General features: G+C 48.3%; 1 protein-coding gene across 1 annotated transcript; it reads right to left on the bottom strand.

Moving 5' to 3' along the window:
* Positions 1 to 65: 65 nt before the first annotated feature.
* Positions 66 to 27,752, bottom strand: LOC144946604 (fibroblast growth factor 5-like). The gene is made up of 3 exons (XM_078875620.1): positions 27,356 to 27,752; positions 2,159 to 2,262; positions 66 to 738 (listed from the first exon to the last, which is right to left on the bottom strand). Exons 1-3 carry the CDS (start codon positions 27,744 to 27,746, stop codon positions 328 to 330), a joined length of 906 nt encoding a protein of 301 aa, XP_078731746.1. The 5' UTR covers positions 27,747 to 27,752; the 3' UTR covers positions 66 to 327.
* Between the last annotated feature and the right edge of the window lie 195 nt (positions 27,753 to 27,947).

Here is a 27,947-nt window from a genome sequence, read left to right as displayed (position 1 = left end):
ACCGAATTTCGGTAAAAGTCCGGGTCAGAATGTCCACACCTGCATCAACAGCCCCGGGTCAGTGGTGGAAACTCCACATTTCTATGGCCAGGGCCATAAGTTCAAGCACCGTTGGCTTGATAACAGCGGTACGTATTTTCTCAACCCTGCATTGATTACGATGAATGGTTGAGTCGGCCTCCCCGGCCGGGATCCGAGCTCACATCCCACCCGCTTGCGAGTCGAGCGCTCCATCAGCTGCAGCGGCACCCGGCCGCATTTCGACACCAGCAGCTGCAATGGCCTCCTAAACACGGTCATCTTTTTTCTTGTCGTTCTCTCGCGACGTCACCCAAAGCGAAATTTGGGCCAGTACCTCGGTGCGCTCTCCGCGGCCTTCCTTTGCACCTTGACGGCCGGCGGCGCCGATCGAGCCGTCGTCTGCTTGGGCACGGCCACAGATGCCGGCGCCTTCTTGCCGACGAAGCGAAACGTCTTATCGCCGGCGACGGCCGCGGAGTCGGAGGCACGAGCGGAATCGTCCGTCGCGCCGCTGAAGAGCGGCAAGAAGTGCGTGGACACGTGGTTGGGCCCCAGACGGGGGCTGTTGCCGCGCCGCAGGAGGCCGCGCTTGTTCAGGGCCAGGTACCAGGCGCTGGCGGGCGGGGCTGGTGCGATAGGGTGGGCGGCCGAGGAGTATGTGTTGTAGCTGTTCTCCTGGTAGGTCTCGCGGAACCTGCACTCGTTGTTGAACTTTGCCTTGGTCGCACGGAGGGGGCATGGACGAGGATTAGCGGCGAGCCGGGTGGAAGGAGCGGCAGCAGCGGCGGTGGCAACGGTTGCGGGCAAAGTGGTGTCAGCGCAGCGACAGCAGAAGTAGCAGCAGTCGTGGTGTCAACAGCAGCAGGAGTACCAATGGCACCAGTAGCAGCATAATCAGAAGCGGCAATAGTATCAATCGCAGTGTAATCAGCAGGAGTAACGGATGTATTAGTAGCAGCAACAACAGATGGAGAATACGCATTGATATCAGCAGAAGCAACACTATGAATTTAAAATCATCAGAGTGGTGATTCAAATAAATTGTGTGGCATTGTTGTAGGGGCAGAGTAATTGCGTCACGACAGAGTTTGGTGTTCAAAATTAAACACATGTTGTGGCTTGTACAGCTACAAGACGAGTCAACTTTCCAAATATTTCATGGGTCTAGGCCAGATTAAAATAATCAAGTAAATGCCGTTATTAACTCAGGAAACCTTCTCTGAGTCTTGTGGCAGATTAACGTATAAATTGTATGATTTTCATACATTGTAATAATAGATTCTTGGCCGCACCATTCGATATGGCTGCAATCATAAGAATCAGAAGAAAGTTGGAACTGAAAAATCAACGAATCGTTACATGGCATCTATCGTTATATATATAAAACAATTATACCACGAACTTTTTTTTGAAAAAGCTATGTATTTGCTGTTTGAACACCACTCACACTTTGGACGTATGCACGGTGAACTTCTTTCGCGCCGTGCTTAGGGCACAAAAGTGGCACCGTGATCGCCACTTTTGTGTGCGGCAGTGTAGCGGTTAGCGCACTGCGCTACGAAACCCGGTGACCCGAGTTCGATTCCCGCTCACCGCCAACACCAGTGTCGATTTTTTGAACCGGTTCCTGGATCCCCCTTGGTCGACTCAGCCTCAAATGAGTACCTGGGGCGGTGTGAAAACATCGCTACTGGGAAGACAAAGGCGGCCGGACGTGGTGCTGGCCACACACCCCCTCGTGTGCCCTTCCGGCCTTCGTAAGTGGTCGCTAACAGCACTTGCAGCATATCTGTTAAGGCTATATGGGAGATCTTTGTCTTTGCCACGGTTAGCACGCTGTACTACGAACCCAGTCATCCAAGTTCGATTCCCGTTCACGGCCAACGCCAGTGACAATGATCTTAACCGGTCCTGGGCCTCCCCTAGGTCGACTCAGCCTAAAATTAGTACATGGTGTGGTGTGTAAACATCGGCACTGGGAAGACAAAGGCGGCCGGGTATGGTATTTTCCACCCACCCACTCATGTGACGTGCCGGCCTTCACAGGTGCTGCTCGCAAACAGCACTTGCCGCAGCAGTCTGTTCAGGCTATACGGGGGATCTTTGTCTTTGTGTGTGCGTATGGACGAGACCTTACAGAGGCGTAGATTTTCCCCTTGTAGTTCATGGCCAGGAATCGATTGCTGTAGGTTCCCCTGATGACCACGATGCCCGGCGAGAGGGCGAATATCTCCAGCATACCTGCAAACCGACGTCACACATCGCCAGCGGGTTTATCTCTCACTCGGCGGTGGCTGGGGGTTAGAGCCCTCAAGTGAAACGAACAACACTTCATTGTCTCTGTGGGACCTTCTTACCGGTATCAAAATGATGAACAAATGAAGAATGTGAAAATTATCAATAATAGTCGGTCGACCGCTTGCGTTGCGATCGAAACGTCGTAATTTATTTTATTTTCTACCTACGTGACTTTACCGAAAGAACCAAAGAGTATGTTAGCAGATGTTCAATCTGACCTCCATTAACGTTAATGTGTACCGTGAATTATCTTTTGAAATAAATTTCAGACTTTTTTGTGGTCTCAAAACCGCTTTTTGTGTTTAGTTTAGTCATCCTTCCCCCACACCTCCAATCAGCGTCGTTGGCTACGTACGGTGCGAAAGAAGTTCAACATATACACACATTCAGGGTTCTTGGTCGACTTTTTTTTAAATAACGGATTCCAGGTGACCCTCACAGGAAGAAGAACAAAAATATTAATAATGCGGTAAAATCATAAACATTGTTTTAATGCCGGTGTTAAAATAAATGAAATAACCTGATGCGTCCTGACACCGGCCCCCACTGCGCTTAAGTCGGGTCCACAGCTGAGCGATCAGCTGAGCAACCAATTCGCTGTCAAAGTCATCGCGCAACTGGTTGCAGCGACGTCCGCGTGCCAACTTGCGGCTGGCTTGCAACCGCAAGTCGAAAGCAACTGATCGCGGCAGTTGTGAAAACATCGCCTTTACTTTAACAGGAACACTGCTACGCACCCCGTGTGCTTAGCCGAGCAAAGACATTGGAGGGCGTTAAACATGTTTGACACGATGACTTTAACACTATGTAACGCATCCTATATGTGCAGGTACAGCCCTGTTGTCAATCCACTGCTGGATGAGGGCCTGCCCACGCCTCTGTGCAGGTCACGGGGGTTTTTTTGGCCGCATCACCACGCTGCTCAGTGCGGCTCGGTAATGTGGTGGGTTGGGGGAGCATAGAGGTACAGGGCAACAAACTGATCTTGCTGCCATCTCTGTTGCCCACAACATAGCCCAAAGTGCCCGATGACAACCTGTTTGTGCATGGTGGTCGCACAATCAACGACTATCCAGGCTAAAACCCTGCCTATCTCCCAACACGTGACGAGATTTAGCATATTCAGGTTTACGTGATCATCGGTAATTTTTAAACATCAGGATTTATGTCTTGAAAATGCCCAAAGGGCCTGAAATGGTCACTATTTTTCAGCAGGCATCCCTTTATAGTGAAGCGTGTAACTCAAAATAATAATAATAATAATCGTCGTTGTGGAGAATATAAATAACACGATAGATAAGCACACAATATTTCCGTCATATATCTGTCTCTCCACATGAAATTTGTGTAAACCGTGTTTTTACACATCTCATCGGTACCCCGGCGGCTTTCTGGGGGTACGTAATTCCATCGGCATGGTCAACACAAGCCAACTCCGGCACGGCTTCGATACGTTGCACGATCGGCACCAGGGGTGTGGCGGTCGAGTGTGCAGGCGGTGCAGCTGCACAGAAGGGCCCGTGGCCAAATTACGTATGTTCTGTATTTTAAACTTATTTCGCAGCGTACGTAGCCAACCGTGCTAACCGGAGGTGTATTCACAGCGCAGGTTCGTGGAGCCAAATCAATGTTTAGGGGACCTTTTTTGACAGTATCAAAGCATAAAAAATAAGAATAGGTTTTACTCTTTCTGGCAATGAAATATGTGTTAAGATGTACCTTGCAAAAGTTAACTATTTGGTGTTTGAACATCTTAACACCGATTTTATTGCCATTAAGGGTAAAACCTGTTCATATTTTTCATACAAATCAATGTCGCCTTCTCTCCGAGTTGAATACGAATCTGTATTTATACTGGAGGAATCCGATGAGCTATGAAGCTCTTTTTGACAGATGTCCTGAATTATAGCGAACGTGATGCTGACTTTCCGTGTCCGTCTGCGCAGTTTTAAAAGCGCGCGTTCCGTTTTGTCAACGACCACGCTTCAAGTCCATACATCATAGCTGACAAATATATTTACTTAAATCAATTTAACTATATACACATATTATACGTATTTGTTTTCTCTGCTAATATGCCGCCTTCGCTTGCCTCACAGCCCGAAAGACTCTTTAGAAACACTGTAAACGCACACGTGTTTTAGTTAGTAGGTGTGTTTATATAATGTGCGCACGTGTATTAACAATTCATAATTCTTTTTTGCCATTGTCAATCCACTGCTGGACGAAGGCCTTGCCACATCACGTTGGTCACGGCAATTGTTTGACTATACTTCACCATAAGCTGGTAAGTTTGGGTTGGTGAAGCGGTGGGCAATGGGGGGGGGGATTGGTTAAGTTATCACTCGCTACTGATGTTAGCTATGGTCGGTGCCTGATGATCCCAGTAGCACAAGTAGCTACACGTGCTACGGGCCCCGCACTTTCATGGGCCCCGCGTTAAATGCTTTCAAGCTATCAATTCCGATTCAGTGGTTCTGCACTTGCTCTATTACTATAGTACTATACTGCCTTGAACGTTTACAAACGACTGGGTGTTTAAGGTTAACGATTTGTCGTATTATCTTGGTGTATAGCAAATGAAAAAATATAATTGCTCTACTATGCAAGTACAAAATTTGTCTTTTAATATTTATGTGTTTTTTTATTTATGGCCCCTTTTTAACGTATGCTACAGGCCCCGTACTAGCTTAATCCGGCACTGGCCATGGCCGTGCATACAACCCATCTTGTCAGGCTCATAGCGCGGTTTGTAGTTGATAAACAACGATCGCCGCCATTTGCCACGAAGTGGCGATGTCCCCACGGCGCCTGTGCCAGGCCAGGTGCACCTTGAGGCCACGTGAAGTGTGGAAGCCTCGCTGGCAGGAGGTCAGGGACAGACCCAGCAGGTGCCATGGGTTGACTTGACTGAGATGACTGGCAGATGCTTTGGCTGTGCCCAATACTGTGCCAACTTGCTGCATGTTAACCACCCGGTGATCTGCTCGTTGTTGTGAACGTCGCTCCTCTGCCCGCCGTTGTCGGATGGCGACTGCTTCCAACTGCCCAGTCGCGTCCTTCACGAGCCTCCTGCATAGAGGGGGGGGGGGGCTGGTAACCCCTCCACCTGGCACTTTTTAGACCAAGCACCACGGTGGAAACCAAGGCCGTAATTATAATATATATTGGGGGGGACAGATTCCCCCCTAATATTCAAATATGCTCAAAATGTCCCCCCCCCAATATATCGCTATAAAATAGATTCATGTTTATATGATTGTGGTTATGGTTGTACTTTATCAATCCCTAATCTCTGCCATTACATACAAGGAAAAAAGAAAAGGTAAAAAAGAAAAAATATAGCAATGTAATACAATACACTATTAGACATTATTGTAAAAATAATAATAAAGTCCATCCCATGTGTTAGTGAATTTTAAAATATTTTAGGCAGAAAATTCTTTTCAAATTTAGATTTTTTTCTGGGGGGCACCTCCGGACCCCCTGGAAGATGTGGTCCTCCCCAATGTTGACTCCATGGCTACGGCCTTGATGGAAACCCCGAAGTAAGTTGATAAACACGCGCACGCACGCGTGGCAGAATGAAGATCGCATCACGCGAGTCTCATCCCCCCCGACCCCACACACGAGATGCGTCGTTGGCCTTCAAGCCGCGCTGACCGGCGTGGCGAAGCACGGCCAAATATCTCCCATGACCCGCACGGCGTGCGGAGGCCCTCATCCCGCAACGGACCTGACTAAAGGGCTGCATGCGCGTACACAGCAACGCATTGCCATAGAGTACTCGCCTTGATAGTACGAGGTGTGATAATTGGTTTTTTACCCTTCTATCTGGTAACAAAACTGACACCTTTTTTTACAAGGAGTCGTGTTTGCATAGACCACAATACCTGCACTGTCCTTGAAGTTGCATATATTATCAGAGTTACGTTTTTTGTTTGCATTATGGCTGCAAGTATTGTGGTCTATGCAAACATGACTCCTTGTAAAAAAGGTGTCAGTTTTGTTGCCAGATAGAAGGGTAAAAACCCAATTATCATATTTTTTACTGGCAAATGAGATTCCAATGGTGTAAAGTGCGAGGTGTGTTTAAGGCGACGCGAACACGCGTTAACAGGTGGACATCGCTGCGGGTCTCCAAAACCCAGAACTCCCACGAAACCTCTTCCGAAGTTGCCCTCTCGCCGTGGCTCCTGATCGTCTTACGTATTCGTACGCAAAGAGGGAATAGAAATTCGACGGAATGCACGTGACGTCAAGAGCGCGGCAGCTCACGCGGTATCGTGAAGGGGGTTAAGCCCGTGTTACGGCACGGGACTTAGGCAGAAACGTCGCGAGGGGGGTGTGATGTGACGGGGGGGTGCTTACGCATCGCGCCTCTTATCGCGTCTGCGCAAAACGCTTTCAAGATAATTCCCATTCGCCTCCGAGAATCGTTCTGCCCGACGCCGTTGATATCCTTGCGACCGTCAAATATGCTCAGGAGCTGGACGGCAAGTGATGTCGAGGTCTGCCAGTCGCGGCGAGAGGGCTTCGGGAAGCAGCGTTCGCGTGGTCATTCCTCGTCCTCCTCCGCCAGTGTTACACACCAGTGTTAGACCAATATTACACCGGTGTTTTACACCGGTGATACACCAATATTACACTGGTGTTTTACACCGGTGTTACACCAATATTACACTGGTGTTTTACACCGGTGATACACCAATATTACACTGGTGTTTTACACCGGTGTTACACCAATATTACACTGGTGTTTTACACCGGTGATACACCAATATTACACTGGTGTTTTACACCGGTGTTACACCAATATTACACTGGTGTTTTACACCGGTGTTACACCAATATTACACTGGTGTTTTACACCGGTGATACACCAATATTACACTGGTATTTTACACCGGTGTTACACCAATATTACACCGGTGTTTTACACCGGTGTTACACCAATATTACACTGGCGTTTTACACCATTGTTACGCCAGTGTTACACCAATATTACACCGGTATTTTACACCGGTGTTACACCAATATTACACTGGTGTTTTACACCGGTGTTACATCAATATTACACTGGTATTTTACACCATTGTTACACCAGTGTTAGACCAATATTACACCGGTGTTTTACACCGGTGTTACATCAATATTACACTGGTGTTTTACACCGGTGTTACATCAATATTACACTGGTATTTTACACCATTGTTACGCCAGTGTTAGACCAATATTACACCGGTATTTTACACCGGTGTTACATCAATATTACACTGGTGTTTTACACCGGTGTTACATCAATATTACACTGGTATTTTACACCATTGTTACGCCAGTGTTACACCAATATTACACTGATGTTTTACACCATTGTTACGCCAGTGTTACACCAATATTACACTGGTATTTTACACCATTGTTACGCCAGTGTTACACCAATATTACACCGGTGTTTTACACCGGTGTTACATCAATATTACACTGATGTTTTACACCATTGTTACGCCAGTGTTACACCAATATTACACCGGTATTTTACACCGGTGTTACACCAATATTACACTGGCGTTTTACACCATTGTTACGCCAGTGTTACACCAATATTACACCGGTGTTTCCACACCAGTGTTGCGCCAATGATACACCGATGTGTTCGAGGACTGTCGAAACCAGCAGGTTGCAATGTTCGAATGAGCCGTTCATTCTGGACGTGCGAGTCCACTGTGACGAGTGTTTTGGTGCTACCTCAAGCACAACTCATAGGACCGTTGAGGTGACCGGTGGTGATAGCGAGCGACGACGGAGCCGAACGAGTCCCACGTGGCGTCTCGTGGTGTCGTGGCTCGGCAGACGGTGTCATCAAAACCTGGTTCTTAAGGATAAAGCCACTTTGACACTTGGGGATTGATGTGCCGATAACGGGTTTTGGGGTTTTGGGTTTTTTTGAGGATGCAGAAGAAATAGTATCGGCACAGCCGACGATGTGTACAGTAATACGGTAATACGTGACGATTGCTTGGTCCAGGAAAGCATCGCTGAGTCCCAAGGGACTTTATCAAGATGGCCTTGGCTGCATTGGGACGTTTGGCCAATTTCTATCAGTGAGTGGTTGGCCTCATGTGCAAGGAAAGCAGAGTGTCCGGAGAAAACCCCGCGGCAATATAAAGTCATCGCACTCAACACTCTGCCGTCGTTCAGTTAAACACATTATTTGGCGATGCTACTGCGTTGGCAGTGGTGCACAGGCACAAATTACAAGACAAAACGCAACACATTTGTAAAAAGACCCCACTGTGGCCCTTCATCATCGCAGCTAAAACATCATCTATTATATGTTTATTTTTATTTTCTAAAGGTAGTGTTATTGACGAATGTGTTGAGTTTTTTTCGTTATCTTCTGGCTAATTCACATCCCCCACGCCTACAACACCTGGCAAGCCTTGGCGTTCACCCATCCAGGCACTAACCAGACTCAACCCCTGCTTAGCGTCAGAGATTTGCTGAAATCGGGTGCATTCATGGCGATTTGGTCAAAAGCCAAATATGATTTTAACGATCACGTTAAATAGTTGGCAGGGTGAGAAAGACTTTGTCCAGATTCCGAGGGCCCGTAGCTATCCATCACTGAATAACAATTATACTTTACAGCATCCAACTCGGATAGACATAACGAGTGAGTGTGTGTGTGTGTTTTTGTAACCTGCTATCTCGCGTGTGCGTGTACGGTCAGGGTGTCACGTGACTCGAAAACTCTTTTCAATGTTTGTGTTTCCTTAATGGATTGAAAATACTCAGCCACCATCTTTGTTAGCAAACGCTGCCGCATAACAAGATACAACACAGCGTCATTTCTATGGTAACGGAATAAAAGCATGGGGGGACACACACACGGAACCTGACAATCGCTGGATTCAACATTAACTTTAACATCGGAGCCTAAGTGTCCTTGAGATTTCGTTACCGTGAAATCTGCCATCGTCAGCCGTGATCTATCCGCTGCTGAATGGTGGCTTGTGTGCGGCCATGATTGTTCTTCTTCGGACCGGAGAATGAAAAATTTTATTTTGAAGAAAAGAAAAAAAGTCTGACTCATAGTCCGAGGATTTTGAAAGGTGCCCCCCTCCCCTGAGAGAAAACATAGAACGCGCAGTGTACGCACAACACAGTGCACGTAGAAAGATCGGATTTAAAATCTGTGTTCGGATTGGAGGAATCCGATGAGCTACAAAGCTCTTGTTCGCAGATGTCCAGTCGGGGCGAGTTAGCAAGACAACGTTCGCCTTCTGGGCCTGGTAACCGCTCAGCAGTAGAGCAAAGGGCGGCTCGCACACAGACGAGTACGAGTTCAAATCGTGGTTTGGGGACATTGACTCGGTCAAAACATTCGTCCGCTGTCGATAAAATAAGTAGCACTTTTGTGGGGAAAGGTCAACAGCGGTTGTCCTCTGGATGGATGGACTCGCATCGTGGCATAGAAACGTTGCATTTCCACCACCACCGCTGCTGCTGCTGGCTCAGGGCTGTTAACAGGAGATGAGCACCGAGCACCTTCATGATCGTTTGAGCGAGAAATCACTTGGACTCGTACCAATACGTCCGACACAGCACACACACACAGGGAGAAACATAGCACACACACACAGGGTGCAACACTGCACACACACACAGGGTGTAACACTGCACACACACACAGGTAAAAACATAGCACACACACCCAGGGTGCAACACAGCACACACACCCAGGGTGTAACACTGCACACACACACAGGTAAAAACATAGCACATACACACAGGGTGCAACACTGCACACACACACAGGGTGTAACACTGCACACACACACAGGTAAAAACATAGCACACACACCCAGGGTGCAACACTGCACACACACACCCAGGGTGCAACACTGCACACACACACACAGGGTGCAACACTGCACACACACACAGGGTGCAACACAGTACACACACACAGGGTGCAACACACACACACAGTGCAACACAGCACACAGGGTGCAACACAGTACACACAGTGCAACACAGCACACACACAGGGTGCAACACAGTACACACACACAGGGTGCAACACACACACACACACAGGGTGCAACACTGCACACACACACAGGGTGCAACACACACACACACAGTGCAACACAGTACACACACACACAGGGTGCAACACACACACACAGGGTGCAACACACACACAGGGTTCAGCACAGTACACACACACAGGGTGCAGCACACACACACACACAGGGTGCAGCACAGCACACACACACAGGGTGCAGCACACACACACAGGGTGCAGCACACACACACAGGGTTCAGCACAGTACACACACACAGGGTGCAGCACACACACACACAGGGTTCAGCACAGCACACACACACAGGGTGCAGCACACACACACACACAGGGTGCAGCACAGCACACACACACAGGGTGCAGCACACACACACAGGGTGCAGCACACACACACAGGGTTCAGCACAGTACACACACACACAGGGTGCAGCACACACACACACAGGGTTCAGCACAGCACACACACACAGGGTGCAGCACACACACACACACAGGGTTCAGCACAGTACACACACACACAGGGTGCAGCACACACACACACAGGGTTCAGCACAGCACACACACACAGGGTGCAGCACACACACAGGGTGCAGCACAGCACACACACACAGGGTGCAGCACACACACAGGGTTCAGCACAGTACACACACACATGGTGCAGCACACACACACACAGGGTGCAGCACACACACAGGGTGCAGCACACACACAGGGTGCAGCACACACACAGGGTGCAGCACACACACAGGGTGCAGCACACACACAGGGTGCAGCACACACACAGGGTTCAGCACAGTACACACACACACACATGGTGCAGCACGGACAAGCGATGTAGTGTCGTGTCGTTGCTGTGCACGGAGAGGCGAGTCTCCACTTTGCTCAATCTGGCCGAGTCGTGTTTTTGTTTTGATTTGGGGCTATTCATTTAGCTTTTGTCTGAATGTGATGTTTATGTTCTAGGCCCTGGTGCAAAGCACCGAGGTCCTGACGGTATTAGCACAATCTACGAATTAAAATCGTCGTTATTAAAACGGCGATGATGGTGACCTTTGGATAACATTTGTTATAATTAGCAGTATTTTTTGACGCACAATGTTATTATTTCATTAACGATGACATTTGTTACGGATTTCCCAGCCGCTGCCAGCACAGTGCCTAAAGTTTGCAATTGAAGTTGAATTAATGGCCTGTAGCAACGAGCTCATTTATTACGATGTGTCCATCGATTGTTTTTCCTTGCTAGTGTTACTAAAGTGCAGGAGCAGCATTTTTATTTTTTAGTCTCGCTCTTGAGGGCCAGTTACAGCATTTCTTCCCCTATCACAATCGCTCTTTAAATAAAGCCATAGTTGCAGTACGGTTGGCCCAGATGTGAATATTCCAAGCCCTAAGACAAATGAGCAAATGCTCAACGTCGCGTGAAAAATAAGTTTTACCCTTTCTGGCAATAAAACAGGAGGTGGTAAGATGTTCAAACCTTTTGCAATGAATCAAGTCTGCGTTAACCACACGCACCTATGGTGAGCATGCAAACAAGCATTCTCTGATATTTAATGTGCCATTGTCTTTGAAACGGATTGGCCTACACCAGAGACGGCCTTCTTTATGGCCCAGTCTCACCAGCAGTGTCAGACCAGAGAACACCAAAAGGCGAACAGTACAAGGGCAATGCCACACGTATCAACGCATTTCCGGCTCGGGGTGGGCAGCTACATCATGGGACCTTTTTGCCGGTATCAGATACTGACACTGGTGAGGCTAGGCAATTGGTTTCAAAGAGAATGCCATCTTTTATGACAGAGAATGTTTGTTTGCACGTTCAACTCAAGCACGCGTGGTTTAGGCAGCACTTGATCCCTTGCAAAAGGTATTCACTTGCGTGTTTGAAAATCTTGACACATCCTGGTTTATTGACAGAAAGGGTCGATCTTGATTTGAAGCTTTCGTGACTGCAGGAATCCATACTCTTTGGTTCTTTCGGTAAAGTCAGGTAGTTAGAAATAAAGGATGTTATTAACGAGGTAAAACCTTAACTGTTTATGGTTGTTCCATCATATCTGCCGGGTACTAGTCAATTTTTCCGAGTTGATTTCCCCCCGCATCCCCAGCGTTTGGCATTGCTGCTGCAGTGGCATTGCTGCTGCATTGGCATTGTTGCTGCATTGGCATTGTTGCTGCATTTGCATTGCTGCTGCATTTGCATTGCTGCTGCATTGGTATTGCTGCTGCATTGGCATTGCTGCTACATTGGCATTGTTGCTGCATTTGCATTGCTGCTGCATTTGCATTGCTGCTGCATTGGTATTGCTGCTGCATTTGCATTGCTGCTGCATTTGCATTGCTGCTGCATTTGCATTGCTGCTGCATTGGTATTGCTGCTGCATTTGCATTGCTGCTACATTGGCATTGCTGCTGCATTTGCATTGCTGCTGCATTGGCATTGCTGCTACATTGGCATTGTTGCTGCATTTGCATTGCTGCTGCATTTGCATTGCTGCTGCATTGGTATTGCTGCTGCATTTGCATTGCTGCTACATTGGCATTGCTGCTGCATTGGCATTGCTGCTGCATTGGCATTGCTGCTGCATTGGTATTGCTGCTGCATTGGCATTGTTGCTGCATTTGCATTGCTGCTGCATTGGCATTGCTGCTGCATTGGTATTGCTGCTGCATTGGTATTGCTGCTGCATTGGCATTGCTGCTGCATTTGCATTGCTGCTGCATTGGCATTGCTGCTGCATTGGCATTGCTGCTGCATTGGCATTGCTGCTGCATTGGCATTGCTGCTGCATTGGCATTGCTGCTGCATTGGTATTGCTGCTGCATTGGCATTGCTGCTGCATTGGCATTGCTGCTGCATTGGTATTGTTGCTGCATTTGCATTGCTGCTGCATTGGCATTGCTGCTGCATTGGCATTGCTGCTGCATTGGCATTGTTGCTGCATTGGCATTGTTGCTGCATTGGCATTGCTGCTGCATTGGCATTCCTGCTACATTGGCATTGCTGCTGCATTGGCATTGCTGCTGCATTGGCATTGTTGCTGCATTGGCATTGCTGCTGCATTGGCATTGCTGCTGCATTGGCATTCCTGCTGCATTGGCATTGCTGCTGCATTGGCATTGCTGCTGCATTGGTATTGCTGCTGCATTGGCATTGCTGCTACATTGGCATTGTTGCTGCATTTGCATTGCTGCTGCATTGGCATTGTTGCTGCATTTGCATTGCTGCTACATTGGCATTGCTGCTACATTGGCATTGCTGCTGCATTTGCATTGCTGCTGCATTTGCATTGCTGCTACATTGGCATTGCTGCTGCATTGGCATTGTTGCTGCATTTGCATTGCTGCTGCATTTGCATTGCTGCTACATTGGCATTGCTGCTGCATTGGCATTGCTGCTACATTGGCATTGTTGCTGCATTTGCATTGCTGCTGCATTTGCATTGCTGCTACATTGGCATTGCTGCTGCATTTGCATTGCTGCTGCATTGGCATTGCTGCTACATTGGCATTGTTGCTGCATTGGCATTGCTGCTGCATTGGCATTGCTGCTGCATTGGCATTGTTGCTGCATTGGCATTGCTGCTGCATTGGCATTGCTGCTGCATTGGCATTGCTGCTGCATTGGCATTGTTGCTGCATTGGTATTGCTGCTGCATTGGCATTGCTGCTGCATTGGCATTGTTGCTGCATTGGCATTGCTGCTGCATTGGCATTGCTGCTGCATTGGCATTGTTGCTGCATTTGCATTGCTGCTGCATTGGCATTGCTGCTGCATTGGTATTGCTGCTGCATTGGTATTGCTGCTGCATTGGCATTGCTGCTGCATTTGCATTGCTGCTGCATTGGCATTGCTGCTGCATTTGCATTGCTGCTGCATTGGCATTGCTGCTGCATTGGCATTCCTGCTACATTGGCATTGTTGCTGCATTGGCATTGCTGCTGCATTGGCATTCCTGCTACATTGGCATTGTTGCTGCATTGGCATTGCTGCTGCATTGGCATTGCTGCTGCATTGGCATTGCTGCTGCATTGGCATTGTTGCTGCATTGGCATTGCTGCTGCATTGGCATTGCTGCTGCATTGGCATTCCTGCTGCATTGGCATTGCTGCTGCATTGGCATTGTTGCTGCATTGGCATTCCTGTTGCATTGGCATTGCTGCTGCATTGGCATTGTTGCTGCATTGGCATTGTTGCTGTATTGGCATTGCTGCTGCATTGGCATTGCTGCTGCATTGGCATTGCTGCTGCATTGGCATTGCTGCTGCATTGGCATTGTTGCTGCATTGGCATTGTTGCTGTATTGGCATTGCTGCTGCATTGGCATTGCTGCTGCATTGGCATTGTTGCTGCATTGGCATTGCTGCTGCATTGGCATTGTTGCTGCATTGGCATTGCTGCTGCATTGGCATTGCTGCTGCATTGGCATTGCTGCTGCATTGGCATTGTTGCTGCATTGGCATTCCTGCTGCATTGTCATTGCTGCTGCATTGGCATTGTTGCTGCATTGGCATTGCTGCTGCATTGGCATTGTTGCTGCATTGGCATTGCTGCTGCATTGGCATTGCTGCTGCATTGGCATTGCTGCTGCATTGGCATTGTTGCTGCATTGGCATTGCTGCTGCATTGGCATTGCTGCTGCATTGGCATTGTTGCTGCATTGGCATTGCTGCTGCATTGGCATTGCTGCTGCATTGGCATTGTTGCTGCATTGGCATTGCTGCTGCATTGGCATTGCTGCTGCATTGGCATTGCTGCTGCATTGGCATTGCTGCTGCATTGGCATTGCTGCTGCATTGGCACTCGTGCACCGCCCGTGCTCCTGATGTTGTTGATATACTTGGGCTACACCCATCTCCAAACCTTTATAATCAGTTTGCCTTTAGAGGCTGACTCCTTTGCCTGGTGACGACCGCTTGTGTTGCGATCGAAACGTCGTGATTTGTTTTATTTTATTTCTAACTACGTGACTTTACCGAGAGAACCAAAGAGTATAGAAAGGTCCTAGATTAGAAGCTTTCGTGACTGCAAGGAATCATATTCTTAGGTTTTTTCGGTAAAGTCACGTAGGTAAAACATCAAAATTAATGAAAATAAAATAAAACAAAACAAAACGTCGTGATTTTTTGTTTTATTTTATTTTATTTTCATTAATTTTGATGTTTTACCTACGTGACTTTACCGAAAAAACCTAAGAATAGTATAGAAAGGGTAAAACCTACTCCTTATTTTCCACGCTCTACGTCGGACCACCCGTCCCATGCGGGAGCACCCCATGGGCAGACGCGGCCACTAACTCCGCAAGTGAAAACGTGAACAGTCGGCGGTGGCTCATGGTGGTACAATGTAGCCGGTATGAGCTTAATGTAACGAACCACGCATCATAATTATCAATGGAGTTAATGATGACCTTGGATTAGACCCATAGACTCACGCGACAGCACAGTAGGCCACATCTTTTTCCACAACAAATTTAAATCAGCTCTTAGTTTGTTCAGTAAACATCCGGTGCGTGCAGTGTGTAACGACATCAAATTTGTATTTGAAATGCGAAGATCCGTAAACGTGCAAAGGTGGGCCGTAGTGGGTCACGATTGCTGGAGTTTCACAAAAAAACACCAATGCACATACAAGAAATGCGACTTCCCACAAAGTGGTACCTATTTTATCTACCCGAGAGAGATGGAAACTAAACTATAACCTATTTTTATTTAACCAGGTAAAGCCCAGTGAGTTATAAAGCTCGTTTTCAGAAGTGACCTGGCCACAAATGATAGCCCAACGAAGTAACTTATCACGTGGAAATGTGCTGTCACCAAATACTCTAAACGCGTGTTTCTAAATGTGGAGGGAAAAACCGGAGGACCCGGAAAAAAATCCACACAACCACGGGGAGAGAGCCACCGCAAACTCCAAATATACAGCAGCAGGCGTCAGGGTCGGGATCGAACCCACGACCTCCCGCATACCAGGCGAGGTAGTTAACATCTCGTCACTAAGGGGGTTGCCTCAAACCCCAACCAGCAATCGAACTCACATTCCTTAGAATTGTGAGTGAAACGCTCTCTCCACAGTGCCACCCAGCTCGATATCAATGATCATCAAACATAAACCACCCTTACACAAATTATGAAACAAAGCAGGTGCTTAATGAAAATTACGTTAAACACAAAAAAAAGCCACACACACAACCGAGACACCCATTACGAACTTACGAGCCACTCTCGCAATTAACTTTAACAGACCTCCCTTTAATGAGCTCGCGAAACGAGACACCGGGATCCGGGGAGCCCAATGGACTCATTAATTGCGCCGTAATGGTTACGGGGCCCACCCCCCCCCCACCAACGCCCCCGTAATGACCGCGCGTAATCTCTTTAACCTGGAGAGCGAGAGCGAGCGAGCGTGCGGGTGCAGGGGGATGAGAGCGGATGGAGGGGTCAGTCGACATATGGGGTTCCCCGTGCGTCTCTCGCCTTCAAACGGAGAGGAGCTGCCACACCTGTCCCCGGGAAGAGGGAGTGGGGTGCTACATCTGGACCTTGGAAATCCCAGCGCAGCGTAGGGGCGCGACTTTTCATTTAATTATGATGAATGGCTCGTCGCTTTTGTGTGTGTCACACTCTTGTCTCACGATGTTGTTATTGCTGCTATTTTATCTACACGGGTGCAAGTGCCGTGCGGTATGGGAGCGCTTGACTCGCATTCTGAAGGTTGAGAGTTCAAATCGCGGTCAGCTGGATCGGATTGAACTATCATAACGTCTGGAGTTGGTAAAATAGGTACTAGTTTGTGTGCCGGTTGCGCCATGCGGCGACAGATCCTCGTCGAGAATGAGATTGTTATCACTGGATTCGAGCCTCCAAATACACGTTGAAGCAGTTTAAATTTAGTTCGTGAAGAAGCTTCCGCCACGTGGAGCGAAACGTCGGGCATCTTGGCGCATCTCTCTCTCTCTTTGAGATTGAGCAAATACGGTTGTGTGCGGTGCGTTAAAAGTTCAAATTATTATTTTAATGAGCATAATTAATAACACGCGGTACAACCCAAAAACACTTTGGGGAGATACATATTCCATCATTATTTTAAGTTCATTTGTTATATACATCAATCAGTAAGGGGCAGCAGTTAGGGTCAAAATTAGAGCGATTTTGTGTGTTTGTTTCCATACTTGCAATATATGTGAAATAATCTCTCTTCATCTGTCAGCACTCATTACATGTAACCAAACACCCGGTGCTGTAACATTGCATAATCAGTCATTAGAAGAACAGCTCAGAACATCTGGGCGGTCTTACAAAGTTCAGAGACCACCTACACGTGCACGGTGCGGGTGTGTTGGTGATTGCACATGGAACACCAAAGGGGCTTTGGAAGCGGTAACGCGGTCGTTTATCGCACTCTGCACCACGATCCAGGATTTTCTGGGTTCGATCCCCATTCACGGTTACCGTCAGTGGTGAGTGATGTCTGAATCATAAGCTGGCTCTCTGCCCAAGTTCGACTAAGCGTTTGTGTGCGGTGTGGAAACATCAGTGTTGGGGAGACAGAGGCAAGTTGGTTGGGTGCGGTTCTGGCCATGCTGAGTGCACGCTAACAGTACTTTCCCCAGGAGTCTGACAAAGGCTATACGGGGGATCTTTGTATTTTTTGTGTAGAGCAGTGGTGCACTCGTTGGTGCATTGCGCTAAAAAAAACCTGACCACCTGAGTTTTATTCCCGCCCAAGAATAACATAACTGGCACGTGGTATTAGAATGTGGGTGTATGTTGTGCACGTGTGACACATCATATCTTTAGCATGAACCTTCAACATTCGATTGCTGTGCTCACGACTCGATGCCATGATCCATCGCGAGCATAAGAATCGATTTCAACATCTACGCATCATGAAATACCTTCTCTGCAGCATCCAAGTAGAGTATTATCTATGACTTCGGATGAAACCTGGGTGAAGATGCCAGTGGTTGGTCGTATGAAATGTATATACTCTTAGTTTTTTCGGTAAAGTCACGTAGGTAAATAATGAAATTAAAATTAATAAAAATAAAATAATAAAATCTCCGTCATCAGGTGGGACCGTCACAGCCAGATTTGCTGTATCAAGTGAGAAATGTATTATCAGTGATATTTTTCCTTAATTTGCGATATAAATCCGGGTTTTTCTTTATGCATTTGTCTTCATGTGCACGCTAATTTACAAAGACAAAGCTCCCCCGTATAGCCTTAACATACTGTTGAGGCAAGTGCTGTTCGCAAGCACCATGTGAAGACCGGCACGGCACACGAGGGGGTGGGTGGCCAGCAACACACCCGGGCACCTTTGTCTTCCCAGTGGCGATGTTTACACATCGCACCAGGTACTCATTTGAGGCTTAGCCGACCTAGGGGAGGCCCAGGAACGGTTCAGATTATCTTCACTGGTGTCGATCGTGAGCGGGAATGGAACTAGGGTCGCCGGGGTTCGTAGCGCAGCGCGCTAACCGTTGCGCCCACCGCTCCCCTTACGCTAATTTACGCACACAAATGCGCGAGACGACGGGCAACGTATCCCTCTGAAAGGAAGTTTTATATTATGACTCGAAATTGCAGGGGTCGCGACCCCCTCTACAACAGGAGGGGATCACGGCCAGACTTCAGAAATCCAGCACCCACTCTTGCAAACACAGCGGGTTCGCGTTTCACTGCTTATATATAAACGGACACCGCCAATGGAAATCTGCGGCAGCCGTCCACAGAGACACGGTCGGTTGAGTGTTGCGAACGGCAACAGGGTAGCGCGGACTTTGACCGGACATTCGACGTGGACAAAGAAACGACGACGATGTCGTATTTGGAATTGCAGAGGAACACGTGGTTCGAGATGTCATCCAATCTGTCATGTAAGCTGGGCATGGGCACGATACGTTGCTTTGATGGGATAATGGGCAATTGTCAACAATAATGATCGCAGAGGCAGCCAAGGGCTGGAACGCGATCGAGGGAGGACGGACACGGAGGAGATGGAGCGATGCGGTCAGTTCATGTGCAGATGCGTGGAACGTTGCATCGAGAAATGGTGGGGTGGGGGCTTAGGGAGGAAGCCTTCATGCAGCAGCGGAATGATCACGGCTGAAGCTGATTGCGGACTTTAGTACCGTTCACAAAACCTCTTGCGACAAACTTTCGTTGGCCTATGTGGATAAACGAAAAACGGCACTATTTTTATTCCCACAGTTATTTTGTCGGTCCAGAAAGCGAAAATCTTTTCGGATTTTGTCTCGTTGTAAGCGTAGATTCGACTACATTTTAACCAAGTCTTGAGATGTTTGTTGTTTTATTTCTTCCAGAACACAAGTAGAATCCACATCGCTCGTTCACGAGTGGCTATGTGCGTAGTGTTCAGTATATAAATATGTGCGTTATTCGTTAAAAAAAACATATTTTAGTAATTTGAAATCTGGCACGGGGCCTCTTGTAAGTAAATTCTACCACGCACGGTTTACGTTGTTAGCTCACACATTGGGAATACAAAGACGGCCTGGCACGCTTAATGCCGGTCCCCACCACCCCCTGTCATGTTATGTGCTGTTACTGGGCCTTAATAGGTTCTCGCTTACAACACGTGGGAAAGCAGTCCACTCCGATCGCAACCTTGTGCGTAACAGCATATATATATGTTTGAATGGTGGTGCAGTGGTTAGCGCATTGCGCTTCGAACCTTCTCGACCTAAGTCAATGGGGAGTGATACATAAACCGGTGCTGAGTACCTGGTGCGGTGTGTAAACATCAGCACTGGGGAGACAAAGGCAGCCTCGTGCGCTGTCCACGCCTTAACGGGTGGTCGCTAACAGCACTTGCCCCAACAGTCTGTTAACGCTATAAGGGTGATCTTTGTCTTTAGTGGGGCAATGTTGGGAGCGGTGGCGCACTACAGCATATTTACGTGGATCTTTCATAATGATGAGCCATGGTCAGTCCACAGATGGATGAAGACCTCCCCAAGTCGACGCCATCTCGCCATCCTGCGATGTCAGTAATCATCACAGCTGCTGCACACGCACTGATTTGATCGCTCCAATCTCTCCGATTGACGTCCTCTCGCTCGCGTTCCATTCCTTGGCTGCCACTCCGTAATGATTCTTGACCATCGGCCATGGTCCCAGATCCCCCACTTGAACTGAACTGTTGAATCATTATGCAGACGTTATCGACGAGTGGTCTTTGCCGCTGCTGTATATACCAAATCCATTGCTTTAGCGAGCACAACAGGTTCAAATGATCTAATTTGGGGAGAAAATCTCGAGTATGCAGAGGCTTTTGTTTTAAGGATCCAGTCTTTGGTTGTTGTTTTGATCTCTCCTGCGAATATATCTCCAAAAGCTCTGTGTGAACTTCAGAATCCCTTTAATAAACCCCGTGTAAACCTCTGTTCGCTGTGCGTCCCTGTGAATTCGTATCGAGTTACTCCCACGCCGCGTGTGCGATACTCCGAGAGCTTTACAGTGAAGCTTGCATCTCCCGTACACTCGCCGATAGTCTTGGCTGATCTTATCTTCTGAACGGGGAGTCGAGTGCAGCTGTAACTCAAAGGGACCCCTTTCATATCGCGAAGCACTTTTTTTGTTAAAAGTAAAAAAACCGGGGGACTAATGCAGCTGCGAGGCTGAAGATTTTTTTTTGGGGGAGGTAAAATGTTTTACTCAGAGATCCAGAATCCTTGCGATCGATCCATCGCGGCTCGCCTTGGAGTGAACCAACTCGTTTCCGTACTTATCACGGGGCATTGCGGCTCCTGAAATATTGAGATGGGTTTTTTGTTGTTGTTACCGAAATCAAAAAAAAGTTGTCTCTCCCTGTTGTTTTGGTTTGCCGGCCGACCGCTAACATCATCGTGTTAACAATGTTGTTGTGTTACTACTCGGATCGATACATTCACGGGCTGATACTCTGACTAAGTATAAACGTGCTGGAACAATCGAGTGCGTCTTTAAAGCACTGCTTGTTGATAAACTGTGTGGCATTGCTTTTCATTGCCTATAGGTTAGCCTCGTGCGTGCATTCAGCGCTCAATATTTAACGGACTCGTTCTGTCGCTCCAAAGCGCCTTAAAAAAAGTGCACAAGGACAGATAATAATAAACCTCACTCAACACGTCTGTCAATAATGCTGCAGCCTTTAAAAAAGATGCGACGTTTCGGGTAATGACCCTTTTTCACATCGCATAAATGAATGCACCATGATGAACGGCCCTTTGCACTTTACACGGCCCATAACTGAACGTGCTATGAAGGTCGCTCGCCCGAAACGTCGCCTAGTGTACGTTTTTTTTTCCTTTGAAGAACGCGGTGTTTTTGTTATTCCTGCTTGTGCACCACTGCCAACGCAGCAGCAGCAGTAGGCGCAGCATCGCGAAATAGTTTGTTCACTAAAGTGGGGCCGTTACATGCAATGGATTTAACTCTGTGACGTTTCGGGCATTGACCCTGCATAAGCACATGACGTTAAGTAACGATTGCGTGAGAGTGGGGGTTAAACGTTCGCTATGTACACCGTAGACTTGGTTAACCCGAGTTCAATCCCGGGCCAACATCAGTGGTGGTACAATCACGTCTGAAACGGCCATATCCCCGCGTCCATACCTGCCTACCATTTAACACGTAGGCTTTCACGACCAATATTATCGATAATAGAGTTGTTTTGAGTGATTTTATCAATTAAAATATTTTTTTTATAATTCCAGGTTAGGCCCACTGAGCTATTTAACTCTTTTTCAGAAGCGACCTGGCCACAAATGATAGCTTAAGTGGCCTATCATTTGGACATATATAGCATCAAAATACTCCAAACGCATGTTTCTAAATGTGGAGGGAAAACCCGGAGGACCGGGAGAAAAATCCACGTGACCACGGGGAGAGAGACACGCAAACTCCAAATATACAGCAGCAGGCGTCAGGGTCGGGGTCGAACCCATGAACCTCATGCATACCAGGCGAGGTAGTTAATATCTCCTAGCCACCGTGATGACGATGACAGAGAGACACGCAAACTCTAAATATGCAGCAGGCGTCAGGGTCGGGGTCGAACCCATTAACCTCCTGAATACCAGGCGAGGTAGTTAACATCTCCTAGCCACCGTGATGACGATGAGAGAGAGAGACACGCAAACTCTAAATATGCAGCAGGAGTCAGGGTCGAACCCACGACCTCCTGCATATCAGGCGAGGTAGTTAACATCTCGCTACTTACTTTGCAAGACTGCCCTCTGCTGCCCACCCGCAGCTCACCACACCCGTATTATATGCATGGTGTTCGCCCGTCGAAGAACTGTCCAGGTTAAAACCTGCTTAGCTTCTAAGCTCGGCCGCATTCCAGGTGAATTTAGTCACACACAGGCACATATACTTTAAGAGGTAATTATTGCACAGATCCACGACATTGCTTATTTAACATAATTACGCCAATGTATTCCTTGGAAATGTTCAAGTATTAACAGCATGGTTATTATTATTAGCTGACTTCGTTTGCGTTCGTCGATGGTAAAGAATAGCGGCAGACAATGAATGGCGCCGCGGTGGCGAGATGTTAACTACCTCGCCTGGTATGCAGGAGGTCGTGGGGTCCATCCCGACCCTGACGCCTGCTGCTGTATATTTGGAGTTTGTATGCTCTCCCCGTGGTCGCGTGGATTTGTCTCCGGGTCCTCCGGTCTTTTTCTCCACATTCACAAACATACTCTTTGATTCTTTCGGTAAAGTCACGTAGGTGTAAAATAAAATACAAAATAATTTTTATTTTATACCTACGTGACTTTACCGAAAGAACCAAAGAGTATGGATTCTTGCAGTCACGAAAGCTTCAAATCAAGATATTCACAAACATGCTATAAATTTCCACACATTAAGCCACTTCGTTAAGCTATCATTTGTGGCCAGGTCGCTTCTGAAATAGAGCTACTGCACAGCTCAACGGGCCTTACCTGGTCAATAAAAAAACAATTTATTTGAGTTTGGATTGTAGCATTGCAGAGCCGTGAGAGATGGCGATGGCTTGGGGAGACCTTCGTCCAGCAGTGGACTGACCATGGCTGATGATGATTGCGTAATCATAGGTGTGCACACTGTATATATCCTCTGGCTGTGAGATACGCGCCGCGTGTGTGTGCGAGTCGGGCGGTAGTGTAGTGGTTAGCGCGCTGCGCTACAAACCCGGCGACCCCAGTTAGATTCCCGCTCACGGCTAACACAAAGTGACGATTATTTTAATCGGTCCTGGCCCTCCCCTAGGTCGGCTCAACCTTAAATTACTACCTGGTGCGTTGTGTAAACATCGCCACTGGGGAGACAAAGGCGGCCGGGCATGGTGCTGGACACCCACCCCCCTCGTGTGCCGCGCCGGCCTTCATAGGTGCTCGCGAAGCAGCACTTGCCCCAACAATCTGTTCAGGCTACACGGTGGACCTTTGTCTTCGTCGTGTATTCCGTCGTCCCTCCGTGTATTCTACTCATCCTGCAATTAATCCACCGCCGTCTAAGAATAGCCACGAGCTGCGAATCCGCCGAGAGTTGTGCGCGTTATGGGCGGAGATCTCTGTCGGTGTTTATTTTTCTTTCTTTCTTCAGACGATCGAACCGCGAGTTTATTTGTCGGCATCGTCGTCACCCGCCACGGATCGATCCGCCGCCGTCGCAGCGAACGCGATCCCTGCCACACGAACCGATGTCATCGCTACATCTCCACGAGGCGAAAGCCTCTCGGACGAGTTCCCTTCCTTGGCTACCGCTCCGCTATTTATTTTTCACCGTCGGACATCGTCCCTCTTCTCGTAGAGACGTGTCGTGGCCCAAGTATGTTTTTTTGTTAATAACTCTGTCATTCCTATGTATGTATGTATGCATGTTGGACTTCTTTTGCATTATACGTAACCAACCGTGCTAATCGGAGGTGCGGGGGAAGGGCAATGTACTAAACACTTAAAGCAGTTCTAAAGAAATGAGTTTTCAATCTGGATTTAAATGTGCATAGCTTCATTGGCTTCCCAATATCGGAAGGAAGAGCGTTCCAGACGGCCGCATAAGCACATCCGATAGCACGCGATGCTGTGACAATCTTTGTTTTCGATGGTTATCCAAAAGCCGCTGCTATGCACATCCAAAAGCCGCTGCTATGCACATACACACCACATATATCCAATACACATAAAACGTTGAAAAAACATTGGCACGTGGTTAGAACCGTTGGACCAACATTCCATGTTTACTGAGAATTAAATACCCGCACACGACCCAGAGTGACGAACTTCAAATGGCAGTGCTGTTTTTGAAGGGCCATGAAAGGTGAAATTTTGCACAAACATAGTCGAGCATATTCTTACAACCAGCAACACATAAAAAAAGAATCACACTTGTTTCATTAGGACCCTGAACATTTTACAGGGCAGTTTCAGCCTAAAATGCTGACATTGCTTTAAGTCTCGCGTTAAAACGCCCAATAGACAAACGCTTCCCACGGTCAGTAACCAAAGTAATTCGCTGCACGTGGAGTGTGACCCTAAAGCCGACACGAGTGGGTGTACAGACACATGACCTTCTGAGCACGACGGTAGTGTTGTCTGTACGTTGAAGCAAAGTACAGATGCCAGGACAGCACAGCGCAACAAAGTCGCTTAACCGCTCATACTCCTCACGTGGCCCTGTGATTTGAAATTCCACGTTCCCGTGGCAAGTGCCAGGACGTAAATAATGCGCGCATTTAAACACCGCCTCGCTTAATCATTGATCGGCGATGCCCTTTATTTAAGCGGGTGACGAGGGCCCATTGAGATGCTTATCTGTTGAGATTTCACATCACACGGCCGGCACTCATTAGCACCCCATCTGCAGTTCAGGCAAAATCAATTTTAAAAGCTGGAAGTGAGCCAACACGCCGACAGACGGTCACTTGCTCTTGCTCTTTGTCAGTGGTGTCACGGGGGTCCCGCAGGTGCTAAGGCACAGGTGCGCGTGTACGTGTGTTCGACACTGATAATGATCTCACGTGGAGCGAAATCGCCTCTCCGGTGAGCGGCACTGTGCGCATGACTTGCCACGTGCTGATACAGAGGGTGTTTGTCTTTACATGACTGGATATTGTGTTGGTTTTTTTCTATCACGTGAGTGACAACAAAATGAGGTTTAACATCAGACGTCAATGCGATACAACCGCTAATCTTGTTAATTATAATAATAATTATTATCCACACTTCATTATAAAACGATTACTTTTTGGGGTGATGACATTTGTTCATAGGAGAATACATAGCTATTGACCTGCATTCTTGTGCCTTGAAGAATGTCCGTTGCCCGAAACGTCTCCTATTATACAGTTTTCCTTTTAAAGCCGCAGTATCATCGACGAAGGCGCTGCGTTTTGTTTAGTTCTGCCTGCTGGTGCGGTATCACCCAATAATGCGTTACAGTTGATATGCATTAAAAAAATAATATTGAAGAATGCCACGTAGTTCCTCATGATGTTTTGCCTATGTTGTTTTCTACAGGAATGATCGTAATTGTGCAGCAAACGAGACTGTGGTGCACAAATTCGTTTCAATGAGCTTTCTGCGCCTCTACGAGTTTGGGGGGCGTGGGGGGGTGGAGTGGAGCGGTGGCGCAGTGGTTAGCGCACTGCGCTGTGAACCCCGGCGATCTGAGTGACATTTACTGGCCGCAGGATTGGCGAGTCATGTCTGAACCAGGTTCCCCGCGTTACCCTCCTTCGACTCACACAGACCGGCTGAGTTGATGTATGATAATCATAATAGCAATGCATTCACCCAGAAACACCGCAATGAGATTCTACCTGAAGTCGCTGGGTTACTCGAGGATACAAAGACAAAGATCCTCCGTATCGCATGTAACGGACTGTTGGGGCAAGTGCTGATAGCGAGCACGTATCAATAAAGGCCGGCACGACACACGACGGGGTGGGTGGACAGTACCACGCCTGGCCGCCTTTGTCTCCCCACAGGTGATGTTTACACATCGCACCAGGTACTCATTTTAGGCTGAGTCGACCGAGGGGAGGCCCAGGACCGATACAGATAATTGTCACCGGGTGTCGGCCGTGAGCGGAAATCGAACTCGGGTCGCCGGGTTCGTAGCGCGGCGCGCTAACCACTACACTACCGCTCCCCGTGTGTGTAGAGCACACACACACACAGGCCGATATGGTGAGTCAAGTTCCTGCTATGTATACATTTACATGTCAGTAAAACATTACCGTCGAACAGGGTTTTATGAATGCTGTCACTTAGAGGAAATGAAGATGTCGACGTTTCGGCCAACGGGCCTTCAGAAAATACTGAGGTCGGCAGAGAGAGAGAGAGGGAGAGTTAAGCTCGGTCAGGTGAGTTTGACGAAGTGGATGTTATCAAAACGCGAAAACAGTGTTTTGATTGTGCGACTGAAGGGCAATTTGCGTTATCACCGTTGTGGAGAAGCCATTCAGCGCGCCGTAGAAGATGCCCAAATGTCACCGGTTGAACTTGCTGCAATTGACAGGGCTGTGAACGTTTACCCCGCCATTTAGAGATAACATCGGTAATAAAAGAGAGGGCCATGCGCGCCAAACGACAAAGACAAAGATGTCCCGTATAGCCTTAAGAGACTGTTGGGGCAAGTGCTGTTAGCGAGGACCTATGAAGGCCGGCACGGCACACGAGGGGGTGGTTGGCCAACACCACGCCCGGCCGCCTTTGTCTCCCCAGTGGCGATGTTTACACACCGCACCAGGTACTCATTTGAGGCCGAGTCGACCTAGGGGAGGATCAGGACCGGTTCAGATAATCGTCACCGGTGTTGGCCGTGAGCGGGAATCGAACTCGGGTCGCCGGGTTCGTAGCACATATAGCAGCGTATCGCTAACCACTCCACGCACACGCACCCAGACACATACAGACAGCAAGAGAGACCAACGCTACTCACTTAGCAGAGTCGCCGTGTGGGTCCCGCTCACCCTCCCGTCGGCGTGGATCTGCAGGTGGTACCCGATGCCAACCCTGCAGTACAGAGATCCCTTCCTCGCGCCCGCTTTTCCCCAGTGCCGCGGCTCCCTGCCAGCCGAACGCAGGGTGCCCGGCCCGGCGAGATGATGATGCTGCTGCTGCTGTTGCTGAAGCTGCTGCTGTAGCTGCTGCTGCAGCCCGGCTGGCTCGAGAACCGCCGTGGGTTCGGCGTCCGGGTTGGACTCGGGGTTGTCCGGGATGGCCTGCAGCAGCGGCAGACAGCGGAGGTGGACGGCCAACACGACGAGAAAGCGCATGTCTGGGTGTGACACGCGGGTGTGCGCAGTGCGCTGAACTTGCCGTGCGGTCATCCGAAATGTTTCTCTCTTGCTCTTCTTTTGCGCACGCACTCTCTCCCGTTCTCTCTGCCTCGTGTCCCTCTCTCTCTCTCTCACCCTATCACTCTCTCTCTCTCTCCTTCTCGCTCGCTCTCTCTCTCTCTCGCACGCCCGCTTGTTAACGAGGTGTCGATCACGCGTGTTATATCCACACACCCACCACCACCACCCCCA

Source organism: Lampetra fluviatilis, chromosome 41 (genome assembly GCF_964198595.1).
Source record: "Lampetra fluviatilis chromosome 41, kcLamFluv1.1, whole genome shotgun sequence".
Lineage (NCBI taxonomy): Eukaryota > Metazoa > Chordata > Hyperoartia > Petromyzontiformes > Petromyzontidae > Lampetra > Lampetra fluviatilis.
The sequence above is the reverse complement of the archived record's forward strand: the minus strand, read 5'-3'. Positions and strand labels throughout refer to the sequence as shown.

Excerpts from the sequence above, each read along its gene's own strand:
- LOC144946604 (XM_078875620.1), bottom strand. The coding sequence starts at position 27,746 with ATGACCGCACGGCAAGTTCAGCGCACTGCGCACACCCGCGTGTCACAC. Across the intron at positions 2,263-27,355 it reads CCACACGGCGACTCTGCTAA|GTATGCTGGAGATATTCGCC; the intron begins GTGAGTAGCGTT and ends GTCGGTTTGCAG. Across the intron at positions 739-2,158 it reads AGGGGAAAATCTACGCCTCT|GCAAAGTTCAACAACGAGTG; the intron begins GTAAGGTCTCGT and ends CGTGCGACCAAG.